Source organism: Mastigoproctus giganteus, chromosome 13, assembly GCF_048544385.1.
Source record: "Mastigoproctus giganteus isolate SK-2022 chromosome 13, ASM4854438v1, whole genome shotgun sequence".
Lineage (NCBI taxonomy): Eukaryota > Metazoa > Arthropoda > Arachnida > Uropygi > Thelyphonidae > Mastigoproctus > Mastigoproctus giganteus.
In genome coordinates this window covers 12483577-12510929 of record NC_143587.1, presented here as the reverse complement: position 1 = coordinate 12510929, position 27353 = coordinate 12483577, and the positions used below count along the sequence as shown (strand labels likewise).

Sequence of the window (27353 nt, the reverse complement as noted above, 5' to 3'; positions counted from 1 at the left end):
GTGTGTGTGTGTGTGTGTGTGTGTGTGTGTGTGTGTGTGTGCGCGCGCATAGGCACACACTTTTATCAGACCCATTAATTCCTACACACGCACGCACACACACACACACCTTATAGTAAAGGTTACTGTAGTAGATGATGTTGCTGTTGTCATTCATAAACCTGTAAAACCATTGCTATTCTTGATATGTTATCTATATACCTATCCCCCATTGATCTTTAAAACTTGTAACTGACAAGGAAGGTAACTTTTACAAGTATGTTGGCAGGGGAGGGCAGTGTTTTGACTCATTTCTACTCTTCCAACTGTTTTATAGCAGTGTGAGTTTTAGAGGAATTGCCATCCTGAATATTTATTTTCTTTGATAATAATCTTTATTGACATTAGTTTTTAATAAGTTTCATTAAATGGATTTTCCTCTCCTCCCAAACTAAGATATGGTTGCATCCCTTGGGCCATATCATATGCATTGCATGGAAATGAAAAACCTGCAGAATAAAGTTGACTTCTCTCTCTCTCTCTTTTAATAGCTAATTGAATGATTATGAAAAGCTTTTCCCAAGTGCTTATTAAGGACATATTCATTACTTTTGCACTTTTAATTATGTACTGTATTAGTATTAATTTGACTAAAAGATGGTAGGAGGCAAACTTATTCTGCATCTGCCAAAAAAAAAAAAAAAGAAAGAAAGAAAGAAAGAAAGAAATCCTGAGTCAATCAATTTGCTAAAAAGTAACAATCCATTTCATGCTTAAACCTTGTTACACTCTCCTCCAGCATATCAAACTGGTGTTTGAGGCCCTTATCTGGCCCTCAAGTGTTTGCTGTGTAGCCCCAAAGCATTTTTAATTTTCACAATACATTTTACTGCATATAAGTAACCGAAATGATAGATGGTGACACTTAAAAAGGAGATATGCTAACGTAAAATTCATAAGTTGTTGATGGTTATGAGATCATGTATTTTTGTGCGAGTAGAAAATATTTAATATTTGGCCGAATAATGCCACAATATGCTTTTTGCACATTAGTGTGGACCTTGAGCTGCTTTAAACTTCTGAGTTTGACCCCCCCCCCCCCATTCTCTACTTCAACTACTTTGGGAGGTAACTTATACCAGTGATCAACAACACACTGCCCAAAGGTGAACTTCTCGATCTGATCTTCTAGTACCTCCCAAAATTTCATTCTTGAGTGGCCTTTTTCCTTGTTTCACCTGGTAATGTGAAAATACCACCATTATTCATTTTGCTTATTAGCCTGGAAATTAGAAACCTCAGGGACAACTCTATCAAGTTGTCCCTGAGGTTTCTAATTTCCAGACTCTGCATATACTCATTCTATTCCACTTGATCTCACCATCATTTTATAAAGAATAATAATATCCTTTTCCCTGTTGGCTTGATTGTTGATAATACACCCTGAACCCTCCTGTCTGCCTACTTACACCACAAGGAAAACTTCATATCAGCTTTTTATCATAACTGTATATCTTTCTCATCCCAAACTACCTTTAATTACTTGTCCTTTAGTCAACCTTCAATTTGTTTCCCCAAAATTCAAAACCTTACATATAACAGGATACTCATTTGCAATCTTTTAGATCATTATGTAACCAATCTGTCATTCTGAAACAGCATAGTCTAGTTCCAGTTGTTATCCATAATTCCAAACTTTAAATTATCAGTAAACTTTTGACAACTTTACTATACCAAGTACACACCCGATATCATTGAAGAAAATCAAAATGAAAACATTTCATTCTACATGCTAGTCACAGATAGAATGAAATAAAAATGACTTTTCCCAAACAAAAGCACTGTTAAGGGCTTTTTCCTTTGGAGAATATATTTTAATGCATACTAATGGTAAAGTGACATTAATAATCTCCTCTTTTTTTTTTTTTTTTTTTTTAAGAAAATCTCAAACACAAAACATATTGAAACCAATTCTGCTACCGTGTGTGTTGAAGCTTTAAAAGATACTTTTAACATTTGACTTTTCTGTAGATGGGTTATTTTCAGGAAATAAATGTGATTGGAGGTTGTTCCAGAAAACAGAAGTTAAAGAAGTAAATGAGGAAGAAGAAAAGTTGGTTCTATGAGGCACATTTGGATTGGTTTGGAAGAGAAAGGTGAATATTGATTCGATTTCAGGAGAGGAGTGCCCTTGGGGAAATATGTATAGATAAGGCATGTAGTAGAAACAGAAGGTCTATGAGACAGAGAGTGGAAGAGATGGGTCATTAATTAAACTAACTGCCCACTTAGGAATGGAGTCTAGAAGCCTGAGAGAGGATATGGAGCACCACCCGAGATGTGGGAACAATATTCCATGGTGTGGCAGATGTGACGCTTGTACAGAGTGAGTAGCTGTTTAGGAGAAAAGTAATGCTGAGAGTGAAAGAGAAAACCCAGTGTTTTAGATGCAGAGGAAGAAATATTTGTGATATGTTATGCAAAGAGAGATGTGATCTTGTCTAGAAATCTGATTGTTGTTGAGAATAAGCATAGGAGCCGTAGACTCCTTTCTAGGAGATATAAAAGAAGACTGAGTTTAGGATTCAAATTAACTAAGTTATCTTTGCCCCACTGGAGAATTACCTGGAGACCAGCATTTAAGAAATTGGTAGTGGTAATTCGAGAAGTTGAAGTTGTTTGTACAGGGAAAGGTTTCTCAATCTGGAAGGTGGAATGCAATGTGATATCACCAGAGAAACTATGGGTAGGACTTCCAGTAAGTGGAAGAAGGTCATTAACATATGAGGAAAAGAGTGGGAGAAAGAACTGAACCTTGGGGAGCCAGCATTAGTGGAAAAGTTAGAAGACAGAGTGGTAATCTGTCATTACCGACATTGAGCAGTCAGAGAGAAAACTGGATACCCAATTACAAAAAAACAGTTGGAAAACTATAACATTTAAGCTCATTTGGAAGATCTTTGTACCAAACAAGATCAGAAGCCTTTAAAATGTCAAGAACAATTGCTTGAGTTTTGCCAAACTTTTCCATTCAATTTGTCTGTAGATGGATAACCTAGGCCAGATACAAATAGTAGATCAACTCTGACAGAAAGTTTCTAGATAGACTAGAAATTGGGGGGGAGGGGGTTAATGGCTTTCTCCATTACTTTAGAAAGAATAAAAGTAAGTGCAGTGGGACTATAATTGAATGAGATGGATTTGTCACCCTTTTTTAGAAACTGACTTGGATACTAGCTAATTTCCAAGAAGGAAAAATGCCATTGGAATAAAAAGGTATAAAAAGGCAACACATAACAGGAGTAATTTCAAGAGCACTGTTTTCAGAAGTGTACCATCAAGATTTGGCACTTTCTTGTCATCAAGGTAGTTCAAAATTCTCCTCACATCCTTTTGTGGGATGTCCACAGGAGGGATTTAATGGAGTGTTCTGTGTGTGCTAGGAGGTGGTTTGCCAAAATCATCAATACAATGGTTAGAAGAAAAGTAGGATTATAGCAGGTCAGCATTATCTTTAACTGAGGTGGCAGTGAAACCATTGGGTTTTAACATAGATAGGGCCGACCAGGCTAGCCAGGTGGGTAAAGTGCCTGCCTGGCAACCCAAAGGTCGCAGGTTCAAATCGTGCCTTGGGCTTGGATCACAGTGAAATGCAAAAACCTTCGGGAGGTGCATTATGGTCACAGAAGCTGATGCGCCAACAACTCACAAAAAAAAAAAAAAAAAAAAAAAAAAACAGAGATAGGAGTAGATATGGGTAAAAATTGCAGTCATTGGCTTTGGTAGGAGACCAGAATGCTCAACTATCATTTGGACAAGGAGCAAGTTTTCTACACTTAACCTGTTCAAAATCTAGTTTGTATACTGATTAATAACTGCTTTACAATTGTTGCGAGCTTTGGTGCAGGCAGAAAATAAACCTGACAATTTGGATACAAGCCAATTGCAAAATGCAACATCCTTCTCTTGAACAGCCTTAGCACATTTATTGGAAACCAACATTCAGATAAAGGATGATATTTTAAGGCTGAGTGTGGAATAAAGGATTCCATCCCTACAAGAATAATTTCACTGAAACAGTCTGAGCAAACGTTAGGTTAATATTAAGTTGTTGATATTTGTTGACTTGAACTTCTGTAGACTGTAATTCAGGAAATATGTATGAAGGAAAGTTGTTTCAGAAAACGGCAGTTGAATGAATAAATGGGGAAGATGAAAAGTTGGTTCTGTACGTTTGAAGTTGGACAGTAAATGGATGTTGGCAGCACATGTTCAGACTGTTTTGAAAGAGCGAGCGGGAATTATAGAAGCCAATTCAGAAGAACAGTGTCCATGGAAGTATCTGTAGAAAAGGTGTGCAGCAGAAAAAGTACATCTATGAGACAGCGAGTGAAGTTAAAGATGTATCATCAGATCTGTTAGAGATGCGTCATTAATTAACCTAACTGCCCTCTTCTGAATGGAATCAAGAAGCCTGAGGGAGGTTTTAAGGACACCATTCGAGATGTGGGAACAATATTCCATGGCAAGGCGGATTTTTTGCGATTTATACAGAGTGAGCAGCTGTTTGGAAGAAAAGTAAAGCCGAGAGCGAAAGAGAAAACCAAGTTTTTTAGATGCAGAGGAAGCAATATTTGTAATGTGCTCGTGCCAAGAGAGATTAGAAGTCAGGGTAATCCCCAAAAGAGATATATCATTTTGCCTAGAAATCGGAGTGTCACTAAAGATAAGCATAGGAGCAGAAGAATCCTTTTTGCGAGATATAAGACAAGATTGAGTTTTAGAAGGGTTGAAATCAACTAAGTTGTCTTTGCCCCACTGTAGAATTACCTGAAGATCGGCATTTAAGGAATCGGCAGCAGATTTTCGAGAACTTGAAGCTGATTGAGCTGGACAAGGTTCCTCAAAATGGAAAGTTGAATGCAATTTGCTATCATCGGCAAAACTATGGATAGGATTTCCAGTCAATGGAAGAAGGTCATTGATATACAAGAGGAAAAGAGTGGGGGAAAGAACTGAACCTTGGGGGACACCGGCATTAGTGGAGAAGTTAGAAGACAGAGAGCCATCTGCGATCAGAGAGAAAACTGGATAACCAATTACTAAAAACAGTTGGCAAACCATAAGGTGGAAGCTTGTTTAGAAGACCTTTATGCCAAACACGATCAAAAGCCTTTGAGATGTCAAGAGCAACTACTTGTGTTTCACCGAACCTTTCCACTGAATTAGTACATAAATGGGTAACATAAGCCAGAATATCACCAGTGGATCGACACTGACGGAATCCATACTGGCGATCGTCGATCAGGTGGAAGGTTTCTAGGTAGTTTAAGAGTTGGCAGTTAATTGATTTCTCCATTACTTTAGAAAGAGTAGAAGTAATTGCAATAGGACAATAATTGGATGGGAGGGATTTGTCACCCTTTTTAGGAACTGGCTGGATATGAACAAATTTCCAAGCAGAAGGAAAAACACTTTTGGAATAAGAAAGTAAAAAAAGCGGCAAAGAACAGGAGTGAATTCAGGAGTGCAGGTTTTGAGAACAAGTGGAGAAATACCATCAGGACCTGGAGCTTTCTTAGCATCAAGATTCATCAAAATCCTTCTGATATCCTTTTGACGGAAGACCACAGGAGGCATTGAATGGAGGGTGTTGGGAATGGTGGGAGGTGTTTTACCAAGATCATTAATACATGAGCTGGAAGAAAAATGGGATGCTAGCAGGTCAGCTTTATCTTTGGCTGAAGTGACAACAGAACTATCTGTTTGGACAGAGGTGGGAGCAGAGATTGGCAAAAGTTGCGGCCAATAGCTTTGGCAAGAGACCAGAATGCTCGGCTACCATTAGGACAAGAAGCAAGTTTTCTACTCTTAGCCTGTTCAAACTCTAGTTTGGACTGATTAATAACTGCTTTACAATTGTTGCGAGCTTTGGTGTAGGCAGAAAATGAAACTGAAGAATTAGAAACAAGCCAATTATGATATGCAACATTCTTCTCTTGAACAGCCTTAGCACATTAATTGGAAAACAAAGGTTTAGATAAAGGACGAGATTTTAAAGTGGAGTGTGGTATAAAGGATTCCATTCCTGCAAGAATAATTTCACTGACACGATCTGAGCAAACGTTGACATCAGAAGTTTTGAAACAGTAATCCAACCAAGGAAAAGAAGTCTCGCATGTCATCCCATTTTGCATTCTTGTAATGCCAAACAACACAAGGTTGGGAATAGCCATGAGATAAAGGTTCCATTGGAGAAGAGGCAATCACCAAGTTGTGATCTGAAGTGCCTAAAGGACCTCTCACTTCGACCGTGTACTTAGAAGGGTTGTTTGTGAGAAAAAGATCAAGCGTATTGGATCTATGATTAGGATTGCCCGGTATTCTTGTAGCTAAATGAACAATCTGTGCTAGGTCATTAGTAATTGCAGAAGCCTCAGCATCTCGACCTGCTGGGTCGGTGTGACTAGAAAACGGAAGCCAGCTGGAGTTGTGAACATTAAAATCACCAAGGAAAATTACCTCACTGTTAGGAAAGTTGGACTGGAGAAAGTCAAGTTGCAAAGAGAGGAAGTCAAAGAGCTCCAAGTGATTAGTGGAGTTGGGAGAACGGTAGAGACAACAGATGAATTTGACACAATGAGGTAGAGAGATTTTAAGCCAGAGAAGATCAAAGAGAGGAGATTCCAAATTGCCAAGTCTCTGACAGGGAATATCAGAACGGACATATGCACAAATACCACCTTTGAGGTGAAAGGAATCATACAGCGAATAATATGGGAATCTGAGTTGAGCAGTAGTTGAATCAACCGATAATTGAGATTCTGTCAGAAAAAGTACATGGGGTTTGGCAGACTGCAAGTGGAAATGGACATTGTTGAGATTGGAATTGAGACCACGTATATTTGTGAAATGAATTAGGAAGTGCTTAGGAGGTTTAGATCTTTTCGCAGATAAGCTTGTTCTATTAGTTTGACAATTCTTGGTGTATTCAATAGTAAGAAAAAGTGGGTGGGACATGCTGTACGAAGTAATGAAATTTTTGGATATGGCGTACACGTGGTAAGAATATACCCAGATCCTTGACATAACATGGCCTCGACAATGCTCCCCGCATACACACTACTCGGACTCCCTCCAGTCACTATCTGGCAGAGTAGAGGTAGCAAGATTATACACTAGCTGATCCGGAAGCCTCCTAGAGAGTTACCAATAGGTTCGGTCCAGTGTACTAACTAGCGGCCAGCCTGCAAACACCGTTTTAGAGCTGTACCCTCGAAATGTAAGGAATATTGGATCTCGCCACGACGTTGATCATAACCTCAAAAGTCATCAATCATACTGCATGATGGAAGAGATAGGGAAGGGTTGACCGGAACTTAGCTCTAGAGACTAAACATGGGTTCCACCACTTCAAGCCTCCAATAAGCAAAGTGGTGGTATTTCACCGGTTGATGAGAGTCATCTACCACTTAGTACTGCCTGGTAACATAGAGGGGCGGCGTTCCTCCATGTGGTTTGGGTGCCACACCTCGACCCCTGCTTACGTTGGTTCACACCTGGGTGGTCACCTACCATATACTTGTGCATGGAGGTTATACCCAGGATTACTAACAGTCCCACCATCATGAAGGTGCAAGCAGAGGATTTGGCTGTCACAGACTAACCGGACTTTGCCGAAATTGGGTCCACTTGACTCGAGTGTCACTCGAATATCAGTTCCATCTGTATTTTAGACAGTAGCAAGGACAGCTTGTCTGGCACGTCTGCAACAACCTCAAGGACTGATTTTAAGATATCAACCGAGGAAAAGAAAAGAAATCTTGCAGATCATCCCATTTCGCATTCTTGTAATGCCAAACAATATTTAGAGTTGAGAATGCCACAAGAGAAAGGCTCCATTTGAGAAGAGACCGTCACCAAGTTATGATCTGTGGTGCCTAGAGGACCAGTCACCTCGACCGTGTACTTAGAAGGGTTGTTTGTGACAAAAAGTTAGAATGTTATCTGTGTGGTTATGATTTTCTGGTTGATAAATGAACAATCTGTGTGAGGTTATTAGTAATTGCAGAAGCCTCAGCAGGTTTGTGTGATTAGAAAACAAATGCCAGTTGGATTTGGGACCATTTCACCAAGGAAAATTACCTGTTAGGAAAGTTGGACTGGAGAAAGTCTAGTTTAAAAAAAAAAAGGAGTCAGAGGTCCAAATGTTTAGTGCAGTTGGGAGAATGATGGAGGTAACGTGTGAATTTGGCAGAATGATAGATGCAACAGTTGAATTTTGCAGAATGGTGTAGAGAGATTTTAAGCCAGAGAAAGTTGAAAAGAGCAATTCCCAATTGCTATGTATCTGACAAGTAATATCAGAGTGGACATATGCACAAGTGCCATCTTTGAAGTGAAAGGAATTGTACAGTGAGTAATTAGGCCAACTGAGATGAGTAGTAGTGAAATCAACTGATAATTGGGATTCTGTCATAAAAAAGTAGTAGTAGTGGCATGTGATGTGGGGTTTGACAGAATAAGTGGAAGCGGACATTGTTGAGAGTGGAACTGAGACCACGTATATATGTGAAATGAATAGGGAAATTTTTTTGGAGGTTTCAATCTTTCCACAGATAAGTTTGTTCTATTATTTTGACTATTCTTGATGTTTTCTGTAGTAAGAAAAGTAGGAAAGGTGTGAAGTAATGAAATGTTTGCATATCATACACACGCCGGAAGAATATACCCGGTTCCATGACATAACATGGCCTTGACAATGACCTGCATGCACACTGCTCGGATTCCCTCCAGTCACTATCTGGCAGAATAGAGGCAGGAAGATTATACACTAGCTGATCTGGATGCTTCCTAGAGAGTTACCAATGGGTTCAGTCTTGTTGACATTCTAGCAGCCATCCTGCAAACAACATTTTAGAGCTGTATCCTCAAAATGTAAAGAAGATTGGTTCTTCCACATGCCCATCATAACTTCAAAAGATATCATCATAGGGAATGATTTAAGAGATGGGCTATTGCCACAGCTTTACTCTGGAAACTAACAAATTTTACCTTGTGTTTAGTTTGAAAAGGTGTGTATTACTTTTTGGAGAACAGTATCTGGTGAAAGTGCTGGCCCTTCACAAGATGTTAAACTGTGCATATCGTATAATGGCCTTTTGATTTTGCCTTTTATTTTTTAATTGAGATAGGCAGATCGCTGAGTGTACATATCTTTCTTATAAAATACTTAGTTGTTTATAATTAAATATTCATTGCTCATATAGCATTACACTCAAACTTTCATGTGTCCTATATTCAGCTCTAGTTAAATAAGGTAAACCAAAAATATATTGTTGTGACTGTCATGGGGAAATGTGTTTGTTCCTTTAATTTTGTAAACAAGATTTATTTATTTATTTATTTATTAATATTTGTAAAAGAATTTTTCTGTGTGCTCTAGGTTTAAATTTTGTTAACAAAATTGATTTAAAAATATTTATTTCCGATATACACCTTGCAGGTTATACGTTCATTCTCGCTGTGGTTCTTACATTGGTCTTAATATTCACCATTTTTGTAGCATGCATTTCATTTCACAGAAGGTGAGTTACAGTTACTTTTTCCTTTTTAATCTAATATTAGTAGACATTTTTTTAAAATTTTCTGCCTCTTCAGTGGAAGTCTGTAAAGGTTGCAGAGCTACTTCAGTTGGAGATTGTTGCCAAAGACGTGGAAGAGTTAGAGGAAGAAGAGAAGGAATTATCTAATGAACAACTTATTGACTTGCAGGCAGTGGTAGTGAAAGAAGAAATGCTGATGAAGCTCAAGATGAACCAAATGAGGAACCGAGATGCTTCATTACCAGAGAGAGAAAGACGGCAGTGGCATTTCATGAAATTGCATCGACAATGGTGAGGTTTGAGAAGATGGATCCTGACAGCGAACGATTCTTAAAAGTTAACAGAGGGGTGAATGATATGCTTGCTTGCTACAAAGAAATCTATGATGAAAAGAAAAAAAGCCACTGTCCAGTCATCCATTAATGTTCTTTCGTAAGGTTGAGCGGCTGACCCCTTCTAAATCTCCACAGCCCTCATCCTCTCCAACGGCATACTTATCAGCTGAAGACGTCGATTCTGGCAATGATGCTCGAGAGGTAAAACTTGCTGACGTTATGCCTGTCTCCTCTCTTTTTTTGAAATTTTTTAAATTGCACGCTTTTGTAATATTTCCTGTGCATGAGATAAAAAAAATTGAATAAATACAATAAATAATTCTCTTCACAAGTTCGTCGAACATTTCTTTTTTGATTCAATCAATTCAGCGAGCAGTTGTGAGTGCAGCACAAGCATGGGGAAATTCCAGATTAAAGTAAAGTTTGAGTGTTCAGTGTTCCACAGAATGCAACCCTTACTTTAATCTTGGAGTGGCTGTACAACAGTATCAAAAGTTTTTGATACTGTTGCACCTGGAAGACTACTGTACAAATTGGAGCAGTATGGTATTAAGGGAAAGTTGCTACAATGGATAAAAGGATGGTTGAGTGGGAGAAGAGAGAGTGGTAATCAATGGACACTGCTCTTCATGGACTAATGTTATTAGTGGAGTCTCCCAGGGTTCATTGTTGGGCCCATTGTTGTTCTGTATATTCATCAATGATATTGGTGAAAGTATATCAGGTGTAATGTCCAAGTTTGAAGATGATACAAAACATTGGCAGGGTTGTTAATAACAGTATGCTACTGCAACAGGATTTAGAAATGTTGGGCAGACGGGATAAGTGGCAACTGAAATTTAACACTGACAAATGCAAAGTACTGCATATGAGTAGCAGTAACCCCCCCCCCCCAGAGAAATGTACCAAATGTGTGGTACTACACTCAGGGTAGTGGAGAATGAAAAAGACCTGGGGGGTAATTGTGCAGTCAGATATTAAGTTTTCTTATCAGTGCAGACAGACTGCCAGAGCTGGTCATGGGGTGTTGTCAATGATATACAGGTGTAATGAGTAGATTATCAACTTGTGTAAGGCAGTGGTCAGGCCACACCTTTGAGTACTGCATACAGGTCTGGAGGCCTCATTTTAGGAAGAATGTAGAGTTGCTAGAGCAAGTACAGAGAAGGACCACAAGACTGGTGAGGAAAAGAAAGGGGTGCTCTTACCAAGAAAGGTTAATTTAATCAAATTGCAGTGTCTTAAGACAAGGCACCTGTGAGGTGATCTGATTGAGGTGTATTAGGAATTGAATGGTTTGAGCAGGCTCAATGCTGATGGGATTCCTACTCTTGCTCAGATTACTCACCTGAGGGGATGTAAACTCAAATCGAGCAAAGACAGTTATAGAATACCTGTGTGCAAATTGCCTTTAACCAGCAGGTAGTTAATTGCTGGAACAAACTTCCGCCTGTTGTTGCGAAAATTGATATCTTATATAAATTCAAGGAAGAACTGGACAGACTTTTGGAGCAAATGGATGGGTGAAATGGGAATGTTTTTTTGTTTGTTTTTTGCTAATGCTGTATAAGCTTGCTTTCTTGCATCATATGTCTCTGCTAATTCTAATAAGTACCACCTTTGAAGCAAAATAAATCATACATGGTATAATTAAGACAGCTGATGGGCAGTGGTTGAGGCCACCGATAATTGGGATTCTATCAATAAAAGTAAGTGGAGCTATAAGTGAAAATGAATATAATGGAGATCAGAATTGATACCATGTATATTTTTGAAATGAAGAAGGAAATGTATGGAAGGTTTAGATCGTTTTGCAGATATATGTATTCTATTACTTTGATTGTTCATGATGCATTCAATAGTAAAGAAAAGGTGGGGGTATAGACATATTGTAATGAATTAATGAAATTTTAGATATTGCATACACACACACAGCTAGAATACACTGAACTCCATGCATAGCAAGGCCTTAACAATGCTCTTCACACTCACTATTCGGACTTCCCCAATCATTATCTGGCAGAGTAGAGGCAGTAAGATTATGCACTAGCTGACCTGTTGCCTCCCAGAGAGTTACCAATGAGTTCTATCTGGTGGCCTATCTAGTGGCTAGCCTGCAAATGCTGCTTTAGAGATGTACACTCAAATGTAAGGAATATTGGATATTGCCATGATGTCCATCATAACCTCAGCAGTCATCACTCGTACTGCATGATGGAAGAGATGGGGAAGAAATGCTTTAAGCATTTCAGTTTTAATTTCATCTATGCCTGCTGCCTTTCCATAAATGTTTTCCCATGACCTTTTCTACCTCAATAACAGAGACAAAATATGACAATTCTCATATTTCATTCTTTTCCTCTTCTTCAGCTGCTTTAGAAAATTTAGCAAATTGTAAAAAGTATTTATTCCAAATTTCTGTTATGATAAATATTTAAAATTAATTAAATATTAAATTAAATAATATCCTTCTTTTCTGTTTTTACTTTGCCCTTAACGCCGACCGGGCTAGCCGAGTGGGTAAAGTACCTGCCCGGCAACCCAAAGGTCGCGGGTTCGATTCCCGCCTCGGGCTTGGATCAAAGTACTGCAAAAACCTTGGGAGGTGCAATATGGCCACAGAAGCCGATGCGCCAACAACTACCAAAAAAAAAAAAAAAAAACTTTGCCCTTATAATATTCAATTACATTATTAGTGGAATTGTCTCCTGTTTTGAGATTTTTAATTTTAAATCTTAAACACCATTTTTCTACCTCCTGAGACCAAAAATTTTTTATAATATTGTTTTTCTCTGTCTGCCTCTTAGCCTCTTGTGTTCGCCATGGTGTTCTGAATTTTCCATCGTGACATTTTCTCTACCTTCCTTTTACAACTTCAGTTAAATTTCTCCTAAATTTTTCCATTTTTCTCTAACGTTATTTTAGTAAAGAATGGCAAAATCTAAGGGAAAAATTTTTATTTTATTTTCAAAAAATCTCATTTACTCAGATTTGAACCACTCCTATGTTATTACATAGGAATATCTTGCAGGATATCCTCATAAGTTGAGAATATAAAAAGAAAACTTAGTTTTTGCTTATGTTTTCATCAGCAGAAACATTTTAATATATAGGGAAGTTCTGAAACATCTGTCAAAAGTAAGGAATTTTGTTCTACTTACTAAAAAATATAAAAAAGTTCATATGAATAAACCCAGAAATACTTCCTTGCTGAGTTAGAACAATGTTGCTGTTCTTGATGGGTGATCATGAAAACAGGCACTCAGAAGCTTCTATACCACAGCAGGAGTTCAAAATGGCCTCCTTGAGGAGCAGTGTGGTGTTTACTGTTAAACATGCTCAGAATTATACGAGTATTCTGGACTGAGTGTGTGACAATCAGCCGCAATGCACTCATGAAGATTTCAGTGCTAACCAAAATTGAATAGCCTAAAACTTTTAGATACCTGCATATGTAAAATTCCATGGAGGGAGGTCAAATCAGAGAGCACAAAGCCCTCATCATCACCCTTCTTTACCTTACTTAGTGGCCAGGTGTTAAGCAACTCACAAGCAGTAACATTAAAATCTGTAAATAATGCTGCTAAGTTTTATTGTACCAGTACATAAGATCCAGGCAAATAGTTACCAATGATTCTGACCCAAATATTGATAACAAACTGCTGCTGATGGCGAGCTTGATCAATCCCATGAGGATTTTCCTCTGCCTGTAGGTGTTGATTACAAAGATTCACAACACTATTCCTAGTAAACGGCATATTATCTTTAAAGAGAACCATGAAAAAAATGGGGATCAACACATTGCTGCATAAACCACTGGTGGACGGAAACTAATTCAAAAGTCATTTAGTGAGAGGGCATACACTCGTTGCAAATAAGGATGTAGGTGTTGCCCATTGAGCCAGACTGTTGCCAGTTGTCGAGTGGTCAGGAGTGAGAGTGCAGTAGCACATGCCCTTTGAATGGACCATGATTTAAGCCCATGACTGCTAAATACAATCAACAGTTGTATTCATGATTTATTGTAAACTCCTCTGACCTGGTGATCATAGGTAACTGCACATTATTAAAATAGTGGAATGGCATAAACAAGAACCTTAACTTCTGCCACTTGCCTTGTGCTGATTCCAAGAAAATCTGTCTATTTCAGAATTGGTTCTTATAAGGTGACAGTCATTGGCCTCCGATGTTTTCCTGTTGGTATGCCATTGTTCTGGAAATGTTTCGTTATAGACACTCCTGGTCTCTCTACCATTACTTTATGCATGGCCGTGCATTAAATGCATATATGCCATTTCACTATTTTAATAATGTGCAGTTACCTACGAGAATCTGTAATGAGATGAAATAAAAATCTGCTGAATAGCACTGCTATTGGTATCACCACTAGGAGTAGCAATGTGGTTGTAACTTGGCAAGGAAGCATTTCTGGACATGTGTTCATATGAACATATTTCATCACTGCTGAGTAGAACTTACTCCAACTTTGGTCAGACCTTTCAGAATCATCATGTATACCAGTGTTTGAAAAGTAACATAATTTTGGGGAGAAACCCATGCTTTTCCCAATAGTGAAACATCACATGAATAAAGGCATACACTTTTACATAATTGTTGACATTAGATGACTAAACTGAAATAGCTGCCCTACTTAAAACATGAACAAATGTAGATATATGTACAGCTATCTATCTGATTTCTGCATGCAACAGAAATTCATCTGAGAGTTATGCATAGTTCAATAGTTGTAGCCAAGAAATAAGTCTGTTTTGGTGCAATCGGTTCAAAACAAAACTGAATAAACCTTGAGGATAAATCAGCCAGTTAACAACCACCAAACCACAACATTGCATATATTGAGCAATCATTCTTGGTAACAAGCAAATAAAGATCCAGTCCATTGCTGGGATGAACTTGTCTACACAAACTTTACATGATATTCTCCACAACAGACTTCAATTTTGGAAGTTGTACGTTCAGTGAGTTCCAAAAAAAACTGATCTAATTTTTACAAAAACACATGCATGGTACTCTCTCTAGTACCTCAACACTGAAGTGAAAAGGGTGACTAGTTTTGGGATGGAGTTGTCACAGGTGGTGAGGCATGAGTGAACCACTCTGTCATCCACATGTGATAGTGGTTATAGCATTATAGATGGGAGATACCTGTGCCTTTTGACTTTATTCTGTTTTGGTTTTCAAGCAGGCATTGATTCAGTGATGACAAGGAAGTTAACATGCCGAAACATAGTTAAATGGAAATGTTCCTGAATTTACTATATGGCATGTCTACATTCATGGTACAGTGGGGCAGATGCCTGAATGTGATGAGTAATACACTCAACTGTGTTGAGTAGTAAACTAACATGCTTTTATATATGTCATTTCATTGTTCTGTGATTAAATATATTTTAAAAATCTTTACCTTACTTTTCAAACAACTCTCATATGAAAAATAAATTATTCAATATTGACATAGAGTTTGAAAAGTTTTCTTTGGAAGGTCAGGGTCAGTTACCCTTTAATGTTGTAGTACAACCTGAAGATCAGAACAAAAAATTCTTTTTAAGATGGGGTTATAATGTGGCATTAAAAAAAAAGATACAAATTGTGACCTCACCAACTTTATTAAAATTAGAAATTATGATATATTAACAAAACTTTTTTAATATTGTAAAAAAATTTAATTTCGTATTTTCATTTATTTTCATATTATTTTCCTAGGGATGGTGGGAGGGAATTTAACTAATAGTAATATTCTTTAGAATTTCATTGTAAATTGTGCTCTTCAAATAATAATTTTGAGAATTCAGTTTTATTTCATTTAAATAGATATCCTTGGTTTATGAAATGGCAGTATATTTCACGTGGTAGTCAAATTTTCATGAAAAGAGAATCATCACCTGGTTATATAAATCACCTGCCCACTAGGACTCAGGAAGAATTTTTATGTACAGGCACTCGTGAAGAGGTAAAGTTCTATAATTTGTTACAGTTGTTCAAAGTGGTGACTCTAAATTTGGATGCGTGTCAGCTTGCCACAGTAATGACCATCAGACACATTCACATGCAGTGGTCCTTGTTGTTTTGTAGGCACCACTAACTTGTTACTGGAGGTTACTGAGGTCTGGAATATCTGTTGCTTACACCAAACTTTTTAAATAACCCACAGAAAATAATCTAGCAGATTCATATCCAGTGACTGTGGTGATCAAGCAACTGAGCTGCCTTGCCAAACACCTCTACTTGCAAGTGGCAAATCTTGCAAAAATTGTAGTAAAATGTGTTCCAGAAAGTTGCCTTTCAATCATGGTGGAATAAAATGAAGTCCCATCAAAGTCTAGTGTGGCAAGTATTGCACCAGACTTTGATAGAAAATATGTTTTAATGAGTTCTCACCATTAAAGCATGAGAATTTTACTCTGTCCATTACAGTATGTTATATGAATTATTGATTGTCTTGGAAAAAAAGTGGCTTCACATGTGAAGAATAACCAGCTTACAAAAAGGGATAATGGCCACAATCACATGAGCTACTAACAAAACTGTTGTCACTGCTGGATTTGGTACTTACACTTTTTGTAAGTGACAGGACAAGTGTGATTCTGTAGTTTGCATCAGCTTGTGAGGTGCTTGCTAGCTGGTAAGTTTTGCTGGTAGCACATTGCTTCAGAAATATTTCCACAAGCAGCTTGGCTGTATGTGAGATGTATATTAGAATGCTGTTAGAGCCTATAGGACTTTAGTACTGTGTCTGCATTGAAAGTTGAGAAGAGTCAACACTTGTTGACAATTGACATAAATTTCTATAGATTGTAATTTTTTGGCAGTGAATAAATGTGAACGAAGGTTGTTCTAAAGAACAGAAAGAACAGAAGTAGAAAGGATAAATGAGGAAATTTTAATTTCTGCGAGCTTGGAGTTGGGACAGTGAATGGACGTTGACTAGGAAATAATAATTATTGTAATAAATAAAAAGATAGCAATAGAGAATTAATGGAGATACATAAAGATGCCAGTTCAGAAGAACAGTGCCTGTGGGTACTCAGCATAGCTAAATCAACTATAATTGACAAAAGGTATGCTAATCATATGATCTAGAAAATAACACTTTTATAATTGCATGAAGATATTGTGGTTTTGCATCTGAGTTTAGTGATGCCACTTCAGACAGTTATTGTGAAATTAATTTTTATGTATTTATTTCAAAATATTGTTTATAGTCATATATTTATAGGACTTTTTTGGGTTTTTTTTTAATATCAGTACTAGATTAGTATTAGAGGCTTTTGCTGCACTAAAACAAAAAAGGTGTAGGAAGGGGGATATTCTTTCCAGCAGGCCTTTGAATTTTTCAAAGCCGTTGCTCTCAGTTATTCCCAATGATTAACAGCTTGCTGACTAAAGGAAAGGCTTTCTCCTTAGTTTGAATTTATGCTCCGTGACCCGGTACTAGTATCACTTATTACCATAAAAATTTTACCTTCATCCATTTTAACATTTTCTCTCTCTCTCTCTCTCTCTCTCTCTCTCTCTCTCTCTCTCTCTCTCTCTCTCTCTCTCTCTCTCTCTCTCTCTCTCTCTCTCCCCCCCTCCCCTGAGTATTATAAACTTCAGTCAGATCTCTGAAAAAGCAGTGTTTCTAAACTTTTTGTCCACAGTAGTAAACAACTGAGTGACAAACTCTTTAATGTAACTGCCTGGAGAGTGTCACATGTACCTAATTTCATCCTTAATCATTGAAATGTGGCTGGTTTTCTGTCATGCACTACATCTGTCAGCTATTCCCTTAAATCAGGTGAATGTAGGGTACTCTACAATTCCTTGTCAACCTATCCACCAGTCTATGAAATGATTATCGAGATAAGCCCTGACATCACAATGATAATGTGGGGTACCCCATTCAGTCATTGGCAAACTGCTACATCCCTATACAGATCATAAAAAGTAGGCACAATGGAATACTAACAGCTGTTTGATTAACTACTAGATGGATAAAAATTGACTTTGCTAGAGATGACCTTGTATGTTTTTCAGAAAAACAGTTTTTGAAACTGTTGCCTCAGGTTTTATTAATGCACAGGCCTTAAACCGCTAAAATTATTGGGTAAACTTCAAATGGAAAATGCCTCTCTGAATCTCTGTCACTGGTTGGCATAATCTGTGTAAAGCAGTCTGGTTGTTTAAAGTTTGTGTTCCTGGATGTTGCCATGACAGGAGTGTTTAGGAAAGAAAAAAAATGTTTTTTTAATGCTCCCAGAATTTTATCTTATAACCTTTGGGAGGACTGCCTAATAGAATCAAATTGACAATTCACATGCTGGTAGACAAGGTACTAAATCATTCCTGAAAGGTGATCTTTGGCTTGTTGAAGGATGAATAGTTTGTAAAACCTGAAAATTGTGTAATCATATTAAATTTTCTGGCAATCTATTTGTGAGACTACCCATCAAGACATTAGTATAACTGACTTCTTTACATGGCTAGTGGAGAATAACCTCTGAATGATTTCTTAAATAATACTTCTGGAAACATTCCTTGGAGGATATCCATTAATTTTGAAAGTGTTTTAAATCCAATTTTTTGCCAGCACAAGTGCAGGGGACTCTGGTCACAATTTTCATGATCTGTTTTTGCACTCAGATCACACTGAAACTGAATATTCAAAACTTGGTCAGAATTTATTGGTTTTATGAAGACTGATTTTCAATCTATCTGTATTTGTGGAAATTGCATTCAGAAAACTGAAGGTACATTTCATATCTTTCAATCTGTCTTTTGTATCATGAGTGATGCTATTCTTCAGACATTTTATTTGTGTGCGGAAAGGCTCCACAATGGGGCCCAAAATGTTCAGAATTTATTTGGAATTTTACAACTAAAGTTTTATTTGACAGCCACCTGTAATAGTTTTGTTTTACTATTACAGTTATAGTACATTCCATTAATGTGGAGCTTGTATGTAGTAATTTTATTTTACTTGAATTAATACTCCTAACATCCTAAACTCATAATTAAAAGAAAAAAAAAAAAAAAAAGTGTGTGTAATGGGAAACTGTCTTAAGGCTGGTCAGTGATGGCCAGCTTGTGTATTCGTGGGCCTCTTTTTTCGTAAGATATCTGAAAACCAGATCTTCATATAAAAACATTGAAATGATCAAAGAAACTGAAAGATATGAGAGAGGGAAAGAGATTAGAATCAGTTAGATACATGAGTTAATACCCCTCATCCCCCATTATTGTGATTGGCATTAATACCAGCAAAAATTTAAGTGTAATTCATGTAATTAAATTTTTACTACTCTTCAGTATATTAATTTTTTTTTTACTGCATTTTTTGCTGCATTCAATGGATAGTAAGTAATATGGTAGGTATTTTCATATCATATAAAAAATTGTCCTTCATTTTATGTAATAAATGCCATAAATAATTGTCAGAACTGGTATATTTCCTCATTTTTGTATATTTGTTATTGAAAAATTTTAAAAAGTCTTAAATACAATTGATTGATATAAAAATTGGTATAGGAATTTGGCTGCATATCAGTTTTTGTTCATGTGTAATCATCTTCCATATCTATTGCAGATATTAAAATGATTTTTTAAATAGTTAAGATAATGAAAATATAATTTAATTCTTTCGAATTTAGCTGTGCAGAAGGTTAATAAATATAAAAAGAATACCCACTGATATTGACCTTATTTTGGTCATTAGAACTATGTAAACTTTAAGGAAAGATCTTAGTACAGTCGGCAATAATTAGTACATCACAGTTCTCTTCTGTTGTTATTGTTTGTTTGTTATTTGGTTTTTAGGAGCATTAGAAACTAAGGCCATATTGCTCCGGGAATATGCGGTGGTCATTCCCTTGACCTTTCCATATCCTCCGTATTTGGTGGTGACTGGCTCGAACCCCGGTTTAATCAAGAAGCATGTGCTACACACTTCTGCTCCTTCCCACCTGGCTACGGAGGCGCCCAGTTCTCTTCTGTGTCAACCAAACTACAAAAGGGGGAAAAAAATGAAATGTTGATTGAATATAAATTGAATTAAAATCCACAACATACACATAAAATTTAAGCAGACATCAAAAGCTTTCAGACAATTCACATGGAATTCATTCTTTCTCATTGCGAATTTACTGGAAGCGACATCTTATAATGAAAATTGTACCCTCCAGCTAATCACATGAAAGCATTCAGCATGATGGATAGCAATGCAGCATTTAGCAGCATTCTCCAAACAACATCCAAAAAACGACTGCTCCACATGTTAAGACCTCAGTGTATTTCCTTGCTTTTAATTTGTACAATTTATATTTTATGTCACCAGCATAAAATAGAACTGTGATGTATTCTGTGTCCCACATGAGAGGATTCTTTTGTTATTCATAATTAATCTAAAAGTAATTATAATATACACTGAGTGGACAGAAATCATGGGATACCTACCTAGTAACGGGTAGGCTCACCTTTCGTCCAGATAAGCGCAGTCACACATGATGAGGCATTGAGTCCAGTTCAAGAAAGCTTTCCACAGGGATTGCCATCCATGCTTGTTGCACGGCTATCCATAATTCTGTCGCATTCTTGGGTGGAGGATCAAAGCTCAAATGAACCTTTCCACAGCATCCCAAAGATACTCCCCAGGGTTCATGTCCAGTGAACGGGGAGGCCATTCCATGGTGGCAAAATCTGCAGAATGCTCTTTGAACTATGTTCTAGTCACCATGCCTCCGTGGGGAGGCGAATTGTCCTGCTGGAAGAGTCCATTGCCCTGTGGTCGCATGATGACCGTGAAGGGATGCAAATGGTCTGCAAGGATGGACACGTAACCTGGACCGTTCAGAGATGCATCTAGACTTACCAGAGGTCCCAACGTGTGCCAGTTGAACACACCCCCCAGACCATCACAGACCATCCACCTGCCTGAACAGTTCCTTGTTGGCATGACAGATGCATAGCTTCTGCAGTTTCCACCAGATACGCACCCTCCCTTCTGCTCGAAATAACTGAAAACAGGATTCATCAGACCGGGAAAGCCGTCTGCAATCATCCAAGTCCAGTGCAGATGTTCGTTTGCCTAGTTGAGGCATAGAGTCCTGTGTTGTGGTATTAGCAATGGGACTCTGGTGGGTTGGCAGCTACCATAACCAATTGTGGCTAATAATCGCCTGGTGGTCTTACTGGAGATGTTTCTGGCACCTCCCTCGTTGAAATTGGCGGTGATTTGTGCCACTGTCGCTGTCTGGTTGGCTGAAACAATGCGAGACAACACTGATGGCCGCTTTCTTCTGCCACCTTTCTCTGCCCATAGCACTGTCCACAATGAGATGCTATCCCGGAAATGGCGTATTCCCAATAAACTCTTGATACTGTCGAATGAGGATAGTGCAATTTCTATAGCACATCTGCAATAGAGTGATGCATGTGTTGGGCACCCACTCTCATCCCTCTTTCAAAGTCGGTTAACTCACGACATTTATCCATACTGACATCAAATTACCGCCTACATGAATGCAGTGCACCTATAGGGGTGGCAGCATCATGTTGCCCAGGAACCAGGTATTTCATGAATTCTGTTTTTTCAGTGTAGTACTTAGAACTGTGAACAGGTTGAAAGTTGAGAAGTTTGAAGATAGCTGGTTGACATTCGACTTGAATTCCTGTAGATTGTAATTTTCCGGAAATACATGTATTGAGCATTATAGCTCTGGTTCATACTAGGAAATACATATGTAGGAAAGTTGTTCCTGGAAAAAAGTTGAAAGGATAAGTAAAGAAGGAAAGTTGGTTCTGTGAGTTTGATGTGTTAGACAGTAAATGGATATTTACTGGTCACAGTACATATTTAGACTGATTTGGAAGAGAGTGGGGAAATTAAAGATGCCAATTCAGAACAATGCCCGTAGAAGTATCTATAGAAGAAGCACGCCACAGGAACTGAATGTCCATGATACTAGGTGGAGAGACTGTGAAAGATTGTCATTAATTAGCCCGACTGCCCTTCCTTGAATGGAGCCTAGAAGCTTGAGGGAAGTGGTCATACTCCACCCCAGATATTGGAAGAATACTCCATGGTAGGGTGGATTTGAGATTTGTGCAGTGGGTGTAGTTATTTTAGAAGAAAAGTAATGCCAAGAGCAAAAAAATAAAACTGAGTTTTTTTAGATGCAGAGGAAGCAATATTTGTGATGTGCTTATGCTGCGAGAGAGAGAGAGAGAGAGAGAGAGAGAGAGAGAGAGAAAGAGAGAGAGAGAGAGAGAGATTAGAAGTCAGAGCAATCCCCAATAGAACATATGTGACCTTCTTTAGAAATCTTGGTGTCATCAAAGATAAACATTAGAATGGTAGACTCTTTTTCCAATATATAAGACAGGACTGAGTTTTGGGATACCTCCATAGCACGGTGGTCGGGGGTGGGAGTACAGTAGCATATGCTCTGAGTAGAGTGGAGTTCAAGCCCCTGACTGCTAAATACAGTCAATCTGCCAACCAGCACTGGACTAGCACGGTACATTTCCCTCAACATACATCATTGAGGAGGCTTCCATCCTGCAGTGATAATGACTGCAGTTTACCTTTTTTTTTTTTTTTTTTTTGTCCCTTTAAAATATTATCTAGAGATCAGCATTTAAGGAATTGTTTGTAGATATTTGAGAAAATAAAGCCCTTTGTTCAAGACAATTTTTCAAGCTGGTGAATTGAAATGCAGAGAACTATCATTAGCAAAGCTGCGGATAGGATTATTGTTCAGTGAAAGAAAGCCATTAACATGTGAGAGTAAGAATCGAACCTTGGGGAACACCAGAATTAGTGGAGAATTTAGAAGCCAAAAATCTGTCTAGCATCACCTGCTGTGAGTGGTTAGAGATAAAATTGGATATTCATTTTCAAAAAATGGTCAGCAATCTAAGATGGGTGCTTGTTTAGAAGACACATCAAATCAAAAGCCTTAGAAGGGTCAAGAGCTACTGCTTGAATTTCACACCAAATGTTTCAAATTTCTACAATCAAAAGAGTAACATTAGCAAACACATGATCAGCACTGGAATCCATATTAGCAATCACTGATCGGATTTAAGATTTCAAAATAGTATAAGATTTGGTGGTTGATGGATTTTTCCATTATTTTGGAAACAGTCTAAGTGGATTTGAGATTTGTGCAGTGTGTAGTCATTTTAGAAGAAAAGTAATGCCAAGAGCAAAAAATAAAACTGAGTTTTTTAGATGCAGAGGAAGCAATATTTGTGATGTGCTTATGTCGAGAGAGAGAGGATAGAGGGTATTTAGTAACCTTTAATGAAACTGATTAGATATGACCAAATTTCCAGGAAAAAGACCAAATATTTCCATCAAGTATGAATAAGAAAGAAAGGTAACACCAAACAGAACAAAGCTTAGAAGCATACATTTTGAGAACAAGTGGAGAAATAGCAACAGAAACTGGAGCATTCTTGGCATCAAGATTGTTTAAAATTCTTGTTAGGTGAAAGACCAGGTTGGCATTGAGTGGAGTGTACTCAGAACAGTAGGAGGTAGTTTAACAAGAATGTAGCATGAAAAGTAGGATGTGCTAGTAAGTCAGCTTTATCTTTAGCTGAAGAGAACCATCGGGGTAAGTCTTTGCAATCTGGTACCCCTTCTGGTCAGGCATTGCGAGCAGCAGTGATTGACAGGCCTAACCCCTCCCACCAGTTGCTTTTTACTTAGTATTAGAGTGCAATGTGCTATCATCAGCAAAACTATGCACTTGCATTTCCAGTCAGTGGAAGAAGGTCATTAATTTATAAGGGGAAAAAAGAGTGTGAGAGAAAACTTTGGGGAACACCTGCATTAGTAAAGAATTTAAAAGAGGCAGAGCCATCTACCATCACCTGCATTGAGCATACTGTGGTTTGTGAGTTCTTACAATAGCTTTGCTACTGAACTTCTGCATGGTAATCAAATCCAAATTCCAGAATTTGTTATATTTGATGCAAATAGCAAACTGTGTAAATCTTTTCCTCCACAATGTCATTTAGATTTTAGGACCACAGGTTGTTTATTTTCTTTTGCTATTTCTTGCCCAAAAAAATAGCAAAAGAAAATAAACAACCATTCCATGGCAACTCATTGTGAAGGCAGTCACAATGAGATATAACCAAAACGATGCCAATTTAATTAATTAATTCAACTACTTTGGTAGATAGCTATGTTAAAATGATCCTTTTGCAGTAACCTACACTCACCATGTAAATCTTGTTTACCTGGCGAGATAATTTAATTTTTTCTGACAAATTGTCTCCATATACTACTTTTTTTGACTAACAGTTTAACTTTTGAGTTTAGTTCTTTATACTTGAATATATGAGGTACAAACCAAAAGTTTCCAGACTGGCTGCGTGTAGTGCCAATACATGCAGTATCTAACAGAATACTGCATGTATAGCAGTATCCTGTTAGATACTGCTGAACTAATTCACTGTGAATTAGTGCAAGGGGGTTTCATACCACTTATAATGTGCTTTTGTGCAATTAATGTTTAAATGTGTTTCTATTGATGTGTCTTCAGTTTTTAAGATGGCAGACACTAAATAATGATGAATTTTATCAAATTTTGTCGTAAACTTGGAAAGCAGCTTTGAAGACTCACAAAATGCTTAAACAAGCATTTAGTGATGATGCTATAAGTAGAACACACTCTTCAATGGTATTCACATTTCAAAGGTGGCCAAACTTTTGGTGAAGATTATAAGTGCTCAGGTCATCCTTCATCAAGTCAGATTGTTGAAAAAGTGTGTCAAATCATCAATGAGGTTAGAAGCCATACAATTATCAATATTTGTGATATTCTAGGCTCTTGTATATGTCAATGCATTTTAATTGAAAATTTTAAAATGAAGTGGATTGCTACAGAATTTGTGCCCCGTTTGCTGAGTGATGAACAGAAACAGAATTGGCTTTCTGTATGTGCAGGGACCTGCAAGCAGAGGCTAGATAAGACAAACTTTCTTTCCAATGTCATGAAAGTTGGGTTTTTGGTTATGACTCAGGAAAGCAGCAGTCCTCCCTGTGGAAGAGCCCATCTCAATGTCCAAAAAAGGCAGTGCAGGTCAGATCAAACATCAAAGGCATGCTGATTTTTCTTCAACAATGAAGGAATTGCTCACTGAGAGTTCTTTCTGCCAGGCCAAACTGTAAACCACTAGTTCTACTTTGAGGTCCTAAGGTGTTTGAGGGAGGATGTTAGGAAAAAACTCCCAGACAGATAGCACACTTTGGATTGGCTGCTGCATCACAACAGTACACCAGTCCACATGGCTTTGTTGGTTTAGCAGTTTTTAAACAAGAACAAATGGTGTTGGTCTCACACCCACTCTGTTCTCCTGACCTGGCTTCCTGTATCCCAAAATGAAAATTCAATTAAAAGGACAGTTTCAAAGACAATGTGGCGATTTCAAGCAGAATCTCAAAGCATTGGATTATGAAACAGGAATTCCAGAGATGCTTCAAACAGTGGGAGAAGTGGCAGGATCGATGTATAAATTCTGGAGGGGACAACACAAATATATATTTAATGTAAGTCTAAATTAATTTTATTATCTCAGTCTGGGAACTTTGTGCTTGCACCTTGTATTTTTGTAGTATAGATTGTTTAATAAATTTAGTTAATAATGTTATATAATCTCCATAGGGTTTTGCTAATCCACTGTTTGATCAACAGAATTACGAAGATCTAGCCCTGAAGAATAATGAACAGGAACCTTTGGATGCTTACAGAATTAATCTGCTTGATCACCACATGAAATTATCATCTGATACATCAGTCTGACCTACTTCTGTGATAGTTTTTTTTTTTTTTTTTTTTTTCATTTTTAGTCTGTGATGAATGGATAAACTCTCTTGCCAGATTGGCAAAGGATAGTCTATATTTCTTTTAACACTTAGCAAATTTAAAGCTGAACCTGCATTGTAGAACTTGTAACTCTAGAAATACTAAGTATTCCTAGTTAACAAAAACAAAGCTGTTTATTTATAGCACTGCATTTACTTTTGTACATAGTTTCTTTACCATAGAATGAAGATGTAAAATTCTATTTTTGTTGTGATTTAAGAATAGTAAATAGAGATGAGAGAAAGTGTGTGTATTGCAAGTAGCAATTCTTTACATAAGTTCCTTGAAGGTGTAGATAAAGATATCCATACAAGGAGAAAAATTCTGTACTACTCTGTAGTATCACATAGATTCTGAATTGAATGTAGCAATCTACATGTGCTTTATATAGAGCAGAGTTATTTGTATTTTTAATTAATTCTTTAATTATTTGTAAATTTATAAATAAATTATTTGTAAATTACATTTTAATACAGAAAAATGTATCTCAGATAAAGATGTAGATAAAAACTGTTAGTAGTATTTGAATTATCTATCTCTGCTTTACTAAAAGCAGGGTTGGTCAAAATGTGTGTATGTTTATGTATACATTCATGCATTGGTATTTGTGTGGTATAGGAACAAATGAAAGAAGGAATTTTATACGATTCAGAGGAACTAATAGTCAAATTTTTGGACATCATCACTTGTAGAAAGCATTTTCCCAACAAGCACTCATTCTAAGAAAGAATAGTGGATTTTTTGTGAGGAAAATGTTTTCTTTTGTTCATTCCACTATTTTAAAAGTGATCAGTTCATTAATAATTTACAATCTTCTGTGTAACCTTACAAGTGCCACTTTATTTTTGTTTCTGCCATTTGTTTATGATGACAGGAAAAAAATATTTGGGTAAATTTTGGTATTTCCCATAAAGCTCATCGTTCAACTTCAGAGCTTTGTTTACTTAACATTTTCCCCCCTCCTGTCTCTCTTGTGGTTACACAACACACAAGAATTAAAAATTGTTGTTGTCAAATGTCCATTTTATTTGATGATATATAAAGACAGTATTTGTTTCTCAAACACTCATTCCCAGAAGGAATAGTGACTTTTTCAAGAAACAGATACTAGTCTGTGCTATTTCCAGAATATTTCTGAGAATTTTTGTTTGTAGTCATTTAATTGGATGTCTTCGGTGCACAGACACTCATTCTAAGAAGGAATAGTGATTTTATGTGCTTCCAAGATAACCACTGTTGAAATTAGTGTTGAAAACTTCTCAGGGGAGGTACTATGGTTTCTTGTAGATGTAATTTATTTTATACAGAGTTTACATTTTCCTTTTCCTCTCTGTGTTGCCATTGTAAAATTTTATTACATGTAAGTTCAAGAAATTTTGACATGCCAGTGAGTCTGATATCAAAGCTATTTTTGGTATTATCCTATATTCTGGCTTATGTAGTGAAATCAAACTAGGTGTAATTTGAAATATTCAAAAAAGACTATTATATTACGAGATGAGCAATTTGATAACTTACTGAATGTAAAAATTGAAGAAATTTCTCTAATTTCTTAA

At 37.2% G+C, this 27353-nt stretch overlaps 1 protein-coding gene across 1 annotated transcript in view; it reads left to right on the top strand.

Moving 5' to 3' along the window:
• LOC150075770 (prolow-density lipoprotein receptor-related protein 1-like) overlaps window positions 1-25734 on the top strand; it is a 308354-nt gene extending 282620 nt beyond the window's left edge. Inside the window, exons 26-28 of the mRNA XM_090387878.1 lie at window positions 9485-9566; window positions 15752-15890; window positions 25597-25734. Coding sequence (XP_090244004.1) covers window positions 9485-9566; window positions 15752-15890; window positions 25597-25734 — 359 coding nt within the window. The remainder of the gene's footprint in view (window positions 1-9484; window positions 9567-15751; window positions 15891-25596) is intronic.
• Window positions 25735-27353: the final 1619 nt, after the last annotated feature.